At 30.3% G+C, this 9,273-nt stretch overlaps 2 protein-coding genes across 2 annotated transcripts; both read left to right on the forward strand.

The window, feature by feature from the left end:
* On the forward strand, positions 3,395–6,620 carry LOC18592252 (transmembrane protein 50A). The gene is made up of 4 exons (XM_007018875.2): positions 3,395–3,763; positions 3,872–3,959; positions 6,008–6,160; positions 6,354–6,620. Exons 1-4 carry the CDS (start codon positions 3,631–3,633, stop codon positions 6,385–6,387), a joined length of 408 nt encoding a protein of 135 aa, XP_007018937.2. The 5' UTR covers positions 3,395–3,630; the 3' UTR covers positions 6,388–6,620.
* LOC18592253 (putative glucan endo-1,3-beta-glucosidase GVI) lies at positions 7,908–9,273 on the forward strand. The gene is made up of 2 exons (XM_007018878.2): positions 7,908–8,038; positions 8,166–9,273. The coding sequence occupies exons 1-2, from the start codon at positions 7,969–7,971 to the stop codon at positions 9,107–9,109; spliced, it is 1,014 nt and encodes a 337-aa protein (XP_007018940.2). The 5' UTR covers positions 7,908–7,968; the 3' UTR covers positions 9,110–9,273.

Below are 9,273 nucleotides of genomic sequence, written 5' to 3' on the forward strand. Positions count from 1 at the left end.
TATAGTATATAGACATCTTTTTTGTACATGAATTTTTAAATTCTAATAAACATCCATTCAATTAATTGAATAAAATAAAAAAGTCAAAAAAATTGACTAATTTCTTAATATACATGGCACACAATCATAACTGAATAAATAAATCAATTGAATTTAATAACTTTTAGCCATTCATTTTAAATATAAAAAACATATAATACTAAAAATTACTAACTATTTTATATTAATAGGATCTTTACATTATACTGTTGTCTTATATTTTACAACTGTTTATTTTAATATGTTAATAATATAGGTTATATACTTTATCATTTCTTAATAGTTTATTTTATATTTAATAATCTTTGATAGGATTATCGTATTTTTTGAATAAATTCAGTTTTAAATAGGATAACTAATTAGGTCAATTGGTTATCATTCTCAATTGAATTAAAATTTTTTTACACTTTATGTCAAAGTTGCGTTGTTTTTTACATTTGAAGGGTTTTTTTTTTTTTTAATTTTTATTTATTTCAGTACAAAAAATACTTGAAAACAATAATTTTTAATTTTTAATATTTATAATATAGATTCATTTAATATTTATCAATTATAATTTAATATTATTTTTTATCTATATTTTTTTATTTTGCATGAACCTGAATCCATAGTATTTAGATATCTCTTTTATACATGAATGTTTAAATTTCAATAAATATTCATTTAATTCATTGAATAAAATGAAAAAGTCAATAAAGTTTATTCATTTCTTAATATACATAGCACATAGTCATAATTGAACAAATAAATCAACTAAATTTGACAATCTTTAGCCATTCATTTTATATATAAAATATATATTATTATAAATTAATAACTATTTTATATTGATAAAATATTTATATTATACGATTGTCTTATATTGTACAACTGTTTATCTTAATCTGTCAATAGTACATGTTATATACTCTCTCATTTTTTAATATTCAACTGTTTTATAATCATATATGTAGATGCAAGTTTTCGATAATTGAAACTATAGCAAATAATTATTTTCAATTAATATTAATTTATTTTTTTCTCTATCAGTAAAAAACGAACATTCATGCAGTTGACTAATACAATATTGCTTTCTTTACAAACTCTTTTAAAGGTACCAAATTGAAATCAACTCTAACATAATTAATATTTTCTGTGATCTTTTTCGTAGCATAGCTACGGGCACTATCCTAGTATACTATAAAATTAATTAATATAATTAATATTTTATATAATATAAATGCTTAAATATAGTAAAACCTATCAAATTTAAGTTGATTTTTTTTTTTGGTTTTAAGATATGTTCAATCAATTCAGTTAATTTTTTATAAGAGTTTAATTTTTTTATAATTTGAGAAAGAGGGATTCGAAAGCTACTCTTTAGGTAAGAGCATCATGCATCAAACAAGAGTTCCATTAATTTAGTTAATTCAATTTTCGAAATTTTAAGATTGAACCAATTGAATAGTCGCTTTTATAGATTAATAATCTTTTAAAAAATAAGAATTAAAATGCAAAATATAAAAAAACCTCCAAATTATTTAAAATTTTTTAAATAAGGCATTATTCTTTTATTGTATTCAATTAAATTATCTGTATTTTCATTTTAAACTAAATAAACTTTTATAACTAATAGTTAACTTAATCAAAATGTTATTTATCATTCTATATCGCGTAATATACTGACATTATATAATGGATAATAACATAACATAATAACAATATCACATGATATTTTCTACCCTCCACATAAATAGTACGTGAATATAAAATAACAAGTGGTATTTTGAATAATGATAATTAATTAACAATTAGTCATAAAAGAGTATTTGATTTAAAATAAAAGTACAATAATTTGATTGAATACAATGAAACAATAAGTACTTATTTGTGAATTTTCTTGAATAATTCCAATATTTTTTTCAATATTATGCTTAATTAAAATAATAATATTTTAATATTATAAATATAAATTTAAATCAAATAGTGTACCAAATTCATAAATATTAAATATTACCAAAAAAATCATAAATTCAAATTTCGATTCACATTATAATTTATTTAGTGTTAAATTTTATAACTTTGAAAGTTTTAACCTATTATTTAGTGTTGTTCATAACTTTTCTTTTTATTTTTTCATTTATTAATTGTATTAGATATAAATATTTTAAATAATTTTTTGGCTTAACAATTAATATCTTTAAAAAGGATACCATTTTTATATAGTCCAAATTTACAATTTATAAATATTTAATTTATTTTATACATAAATAGGGATCATTAATTTAAAATCATTCTTACAGTTTAGAATAGACTAAGGAAGTGTTATTATTATTACTAAGATTGAAAGCTATCCACGAAAATATCAGATTTGAAAAAAATATATAAAACCACGCATCAAATGAAAGGATTATTCTAAAAAAATTGATCAAAATATGGTTTCAAAATTAGTGATAGATCTTATGGTTGAGCATTTAATCATAGGAAAAAAATCACATTTTTTCCTTTTATTTTTCTCTCTTATGGATTCATATTACTTGTAAACTTAACAATGTTTTTGCATTAAAAGCTCGATGCATTATTTAATACTCGCTCCATTCTTACTATTCTTACATTTTTTCTGAAAAAACAAAAAATTTTATAAAGCTTATTTTATAAAATATCTCATATCATTAGCTTTATTCATGTTTGATTTGTTGAAAATAATTACCACACCATGGATTATTTTAATCGTTGGGTATACATGAATCCCATGTTACATTTTGTGGATTGAAATAAATATTTATTTTTGATTATATTTAATTAATTTTTTATAATTTTATTTTGAATTATTATCAATTGTGATTAATCAAAATATAGCTTATTATTTATATTCACGTGGTACTAATGTAACATTAATATAAATAGTGAAAAATAATTACATTAAAATTTGTTAAAACATGTCAATATGATAAGTCAACAAAATATAATATAAAATAATAAATAATATTTTAATTAATAATAATTCATTTATTATTAGTTATACAAATTTATTTAATTTAAACTAAAAATAGAATAATTTTATTAATTTTAATAAAAAAATAAAAAAATATTTATTTTTTTTAAAATTTTAAAAATTATGTTTTTTTAAATCTTTATTCAAAGTGAAAATAATGAAAGAAAAAATATCTTACTGACATCATGCAAGGTATTCATTCATTATTATTAAAAGAAAATAAAAATTATGCGGAAAACAACAAAGATTCTAGTAAATGAGAGAAAAAACAACAATGCGAGGATACAGTAAAAAAAAACTTTACTGAAACGTAAATGATATCAGTAAAATGTAAAAACTAAAAACTAGTAGTTAAAAAATGAAAAAGACCAAACAAAATAAAGGAAAAAAGACAGTAGGGAAGAGGCCAGCGAACGTAGGGAGGATTCGGGAGGAAGGTAGTAAGGGAGAGAGAAAGAAAGGGCGGAAAATAACAATTCACAAATAGGCTGTACTAAAGGAAGTCTTAAAATATACTTCAAAAAAAAAAAATAAAGAAGAGAGGGCTTAAGATAAAGAAAAGAATCGAATCGTTAATTCATCTTCAATAATTAGTTAATTAATTGAAAAATAATCTAATGGATTTAGGGGAGCTGTGGGCGATCTTCGGGCCCGGCGTCTCTGGAGCCGTGTTCGGTGCCGGCTGGTGGTTTTGGATCGACGCCGTCGTTTGTAGTTCCGTTTCTGTCTCTTTCGTCCACTATTTACCTGGTACAACACAATTCCTCTATTTTCCATTATCTGCTTCTTTGTTTAATTGTAAGTTTTTTTTATCGATGTTTATATGGCTGATTATTTCTTTTTTTTTTTTTGTTTTAGGAATATTTGCATCTATTGCGGCTTTGATGTTCAATTGTGTTAGAAAAGAGGATATCGATTACTCTCCCTATGAAGAAGGCGAGTGGAGGTTAGCAAATTCTTTGCTTCTCTCCCCCAATTGCTTGCTCTTTTTTAGTTGATTTTTTTTCCGGATCGAATAACGTTTGATTTGCTTATCGGTGTTGTTTGATTATGCTTTCTATTACTGAATTGTGCTAAAATTCTTATCATTTTGCGTATGATTGAAAAGTTATGTAACTTACTTAGGGTTTTGCTGTTCCTCAGTGGTAATGCGTTGTTCGTTACTTTAATTGAGTATGATGGTGCATATTAGCACAGACGCATGTCCTTAAATTCAGTTCTAGATTAGATTTCTTTCATGTCCAGCGCCCATTTTTTGGGTGCAAGTTTGAACAGTTTGGATGCATAATTTCAAGTGGTAATCTAACTGAAGGGTCTTCATATTCATGTAGAGTTTATTAATATGGAATTGTCCCTTAAAATCATTTTAGAAAGTCTCCTAATGTTGAACTCTCTCTCTCTCTCTCTCTCTCTCTTCATGCAACTGTGTTTGAAGCATGACATGATAATGTCGTGATCCTGGAAGCATTTTAGCTGGCAATATGGCATAAATTTGGAGGAGCTGACTTTTGAAAATCAAAGAAATCTCATCCAAGTTTTGAGGATTTATACTTGATGCGCAGAGTGCTGGTTTACAATTTTTTATCCACCTTTTGTGTGTGTTGTCACTGAAGTTAACCTTGAGGCTTTAGTGCATCTGTGGATGGTAGTTGTGATGATGATTCATTTACAAATCATATACCTTGTACACTTACATGCTGTTTACCAACTGATATTCTAGTATTAAAACCAATATTACAGACTTAAGAGCTGAATTACAAGTTCTCCTTTTATTTAGAAGGGTTAAAATATAAGAAAGCAAATATAATTAAAATAATTTGAATGATAGTGTTTTCTGCAGTTTATGTTCCAATTGCTTATGGAGAAATAATATAAAATATGAACAGTCTTGTTGATTTTTTGAAACTTTTCTTGATATACTTCCTATAGTTGTTTTGGTCATTCATTTTAGTTTTTTCCTGCACCAGAGCAAACTCAATTCGAACACATATGTTGCCATGGCCATTTATTGTAGCTCGAGTATAGACATTGGATTATGGTGAGAAAAGGAATGACAGAGGCTTATTTCTAATTGTATAATTTAGGCACTGGATAAAGCAAAAAAAAGAAAGGAAAAAGGGGTGCTAATCTTGTGTCATTATGGCTGAAATTATTCATTTTTGGCTTTGTGTTTTCACTGCAGTCTTTGGGTTCTTGATATTCTAGGAGAACCTTGGGTTCTTTAAGTTGGAATTGAAAAAACACTTTCTTTTATGTATTTTTAGTTTTATTTTCCCAAACTCATTCCTCAATAACTCATGCTACTCAATTGCCTGAGCTAGGTTATTCAGTATGAGTCACTACTGAATTTGCTTATGAGACACAAGAAATGCCCTTAAGCCATTTGGCTTCTTCTACTTTCATGCAGGTTCCTCTAGTTTTGAGCTAAGTCAATGCTTAGTCAAAAGATAGCTTAATAATTGTCTTGCTTAATTACTTCAAAATTTTCATTGTAAATGTAAAGAAATTTGCATCATGTATTGATGCTACCATCTGGGAGTGGAGTGGTTTATGGGCTATCAATATTTGTTAAGCATGGTTCATCCAGTTCGTCGCTGTGTTTAGTAATATTTAATTAAACTGATCTGTACATGTGCTCCAGTTGCATGACCATTTCATAGTCGCTGATCGAAATTTGGAGTTCGAAACAAGGATTTGGCTTTATATGAAAGCCATAGGAAATTACTAATGGTGCTTAAGCTTTTAATTTCCATTTTGTCTTGTTTTCTTGCCACGCGCCTTGTATCTTGTCCTTGCTTGGTTTCAGATAATTGCGGTCAATTGCTGATATTTAAGATCATCTATATGGCAAACTTTAATTATTAGGAATGTAATGAGCTGGTTATCCTTGTATCTGTTCTGTTGTGTATTTGAACTCAAACTGTTTAATGAGAATTAAATTACTCCTTTGATTTCTTCTTCTGGATAATGGATGCTAATCCTTCATTGCAATAGGTTGAAGCTCTGGCTTTTCTTTGCTTATGTTGTATCCTTTGTCTCACTGGCTGCTTCAGTGGGCCTGTTGATACAAGATTCGCTTGTGAAATCTGGTCCTTCGGTGTGGACTGGAACTGCAGGTGTCTTACAGTGTGTGTTCGTCTTAATCAGGTAAATGTTTTTCCAAAATTCAGAATTGCAACCATCATCAATGTCATGTATTTACATGACTTTGTTAGTTCAATTTTGTAGAATTATTCCAATTTGAAGGTGAATATCTTTCTCTCTTGTTGGTATGTATACTGCCAATTTTATTCTTAAGATGTTCTCTAATTTCATTTTTGTGTTAATTTGAATCTTCCAGCGGGCTGATATATTGGACTTCTCACTCAGAATAAATGAAGACAGATGCCTTGCATCTGGTGTTTGGACTTTGGAGCTTGGAACCACAAGTGAGGCAGTTATATGTGTATGTATTATCTGTGCTTAAATCAGTGGGACAGAAAGTTGTTAACCTTTGTAAATCTTATGATGTACTAACTGTCTCGGGAATGAAAGTATGATTCATCCTGCTCTTTTGAAATTTGTGATGGTGGTTAACTCTAGTTTCAACCACCTGCGCTTGACAACATTTATTCTGTCTTTTTTTTTTTTTTTTGTTCCAGTTCTATTCAGGGGCAAATCAAATTTATTTTGTCTTGGTCACGTTGACCTTCCTCTTTTCTCAATTTGCCAATTTCAGGCATTTTTGTTGGTTCGGACAATAGTCTTTGCTCTTCAGTTATCCTCTCCCACATCTCAATCCATCAGCCTAGTTATTCCACTCCAAGCTACAGCTCTCAACTCAACCCACTAGCCTGCCTGTAAAGGCACATTTGTTTGGTTGATGGTTTTGCTTTTTAACTTTTTGTTATTTGTCTTTCCCTTTTTACTCATTTTCAACTTTGAGTTTTCCTCTGTTTTATTCATTTATTTATTTTTTAAAAAGGCAAAAAAATCAATCAAATGAGTTCTAAATTTTTGTAATTAAAGGAGGTACTACTGCTTCAATGAAAGTTCCAGTGTGATTTGACAGGTTTAAGCTATGTAAATAAATAGCTAGCTTAATTCGTGGTACAACTGCGCATATGGAGCAGTGGGGATAATATTTGAGCTATGGAAAGCTTTTCGCTTTGCTACAGTTGAATAAGGTCAAATTGGAGCAGAAGATATCAACTGCAGATTTACCTCTTTAGTAGAGGATGTCAACCAATCTTTCTTTTTTTTTTTTTTTTTTAAATTTCTTTTATGGTGCATAGCAATGACAACCAAACTTTTACTTGTTAGGAAACTCAAATTACTGCTAAATAATAAAAGGAAGGATAATGCAATGCGCCTGCATAGTTATCTACTCATTTGACATGAACCCATCCTCTCCTAATCTAGGCACTAATCAAGTCAGAAAACAACCTATCCATCCAAGATACTTAAATTGAAGCCAATATCTGAGCTTGATGCATGGGTATATTTCCTCAGGAATAGTAAACAATCAGGCTCATTAATACATAAACATTAATTTCAGGGTTCGAATCCCGTTTATTTTTAAATGTGCAATTAAACCATTTTCCTACCGAGTGGGAAGCCAGCTCATCTCTATTCGTTGTGTCAATTTGTACCATGAAAACCCAGTTCATCTTCTCATATTACTTGGTCAATAGAAGGGTATATGAAGTTACTGTTTTACTGCATAAGGAAGGTTATGCTCATGGACAAGAAAAAAACAGGGAAGTACATGAATGAAGGTATTAAAAAGCATTTAATCATGTTCCAAATAAATGCCATGACATTTTTATTGTCCAAAAACGGGGAATCCTAAGGGCTATATAAATCTGGCTATGTGCACATGAAAAGAGCACCAATTAAATGGACATCCCTTTGTCAATAGCCTAAAACTTTGTTTCAAGCGTCCAGTTGAATTTGTAAAAGCAAGTAGGAAAGGGATGGCTTCAAAATTTGCTCAGTTGTTTGTCTCAGCACTGGTGCTGTTAACTCAGTTGCTTTCTCTCGCTGGTAAAATCTTTTCTCTTGGTGATTATACATCCAAAATTGGCACTATATCTTCATTCCATTTCATGTTTACTTGCATAATGTTAATGTCTTTGACCTCGATGTTAACTGATACACCATAATGTTGCAGATGCCCGCAATATTGGTGTTTGCTATGGTTTAAACGGAAATAATCTTCCATCTCCGACGGATGTCATCAACCTTTACAAAAGAAGTCAAATTGACAATATCAGGATCTATGAGCCTTATCCAGAAGTGCTTCAAGCGTTACGGGGGTCAGGGCTATCCGTCGCTATTGGTCCAAGGAATGAAGACATAGCGAGCTTTGCAGCAAGTCAAGATGCAGCCAATGCCTGGGTTAACACGAACATCGTCCCTTACAAGAATGATGTTTCGTTCAAATGGATCAACATCGGCAACGAAGTCATTCCAGGGCCATTGGGTGCAAATGTTCCTGCAGCCATGAACAACATCAGAAATGCACTCTCCTCAGTCGGGCTAACCGGGGTTAAGGTCACCACTGTACTCGCTGGAACTGCACTGGGAGCCTCGTTCCCTCCTTCTGCTGGTGTTTTTGCAAGCGATATAACAGAGACCATAACCAGTATTGCTGGCATTCTGGCTCAAGAGGATGCACCCCTTATGGTCAATGTGTACCCATACTTTGCATACTCCTCGGACCCTACTCATATTTCCGCTGAATATGCCTTGTTCACTTCCACTTCAGCGGTGGTGAGCGATGGAAGGTTGCAATATTTCAATCTCTTTGATGCCGTGTGCGATGCTTTCAATGCCGCCTTAGAAAAGATCAACTTCGCTAATGTAAAACTTGCAGTAGCCGAGACTGGGTGGCCGACTGCGGGAAATCCACCTCTCTCGAGTGTGGCAAATGCTCAAACTTATAACAGGAACCTTATGAATCATGTGATGCAGAATGGGACTCCAAGAAGGCCAGGACATCTCATGGAGGCGTTTTTCTTTGAGATGTTCAATGAAAACTTGAAGGAAAATGCAGTCGAGCAGAACTTCGGATTCTTCTTCCCCAGCACGGAACCTGTCTATCCATTTTGGTGATTCCATTGCTATTGGCTCTTTAGTCTTTGCTAGAGACCGTTCACGTGGTTTTCCCTTAAGGGATCAAGTGGAAGATTAGTCCAAATAAGATGTAACTATCTTTGGTAATGGTACAGTGGAAGTTCTTTTGTGAATTTTTTTTATGGATTGTTTTCACCATTGAA

This window comes from Theobroma cacao, chromosome 8, assembly GCF_000208745.1.
Source record: "Theobroma cacao cultivar B97-61/B2 chromosome 8, Criollo_cocoa_genome_V2, whole genome shotgun sequence".
In the NCBI taxonomy this organism is placed as follows: Eukaryota; Viridiplantae; Streptophyta; class Magnoliopsida; order Malvales; family Malvaceae; genus Theobroma; species Theobroma cacao.

Bases quoted from the DNA above. Each gene is read 5' to 3' on its own strand.
- LOC18592252 (XM_007018875.2), top strand. From the start codon at position 3,631: ATGGATTTAGGGGAGCTGTGGGCGATCTTCGGGCCCGGCGTCTCTGGA. The intron at 3,764-3,871 runs GTACAACACAAT...TTTTTGTTTTAG, and splicing joins TTTCGTCCACTATTTACCTG to GAATATTTGCATCTATTGCG. The intron at 6,161-6,353 runs GTAAATGTTTTT...TGAATCTTCCAG, and splicing joins TGTGTGTTCGTCTTAATCAG to CGGGCTGATATATTGGACTT.
- LOC18592253 (XM_007018878.2), top strand. From the start codon at position 7,969: ATGGCTTCAAAATTTGCTCAGTTGTTTGTCTCAGCACTGGTGCTGTTA. The intron at 8,039-8,165 runs GTAAAATCTTTT...ATAATGTTGCAG, and splicing joins TCAGTTGCTTTCTCTCGCTG to ATGCCCGCAATATTGGTGTT.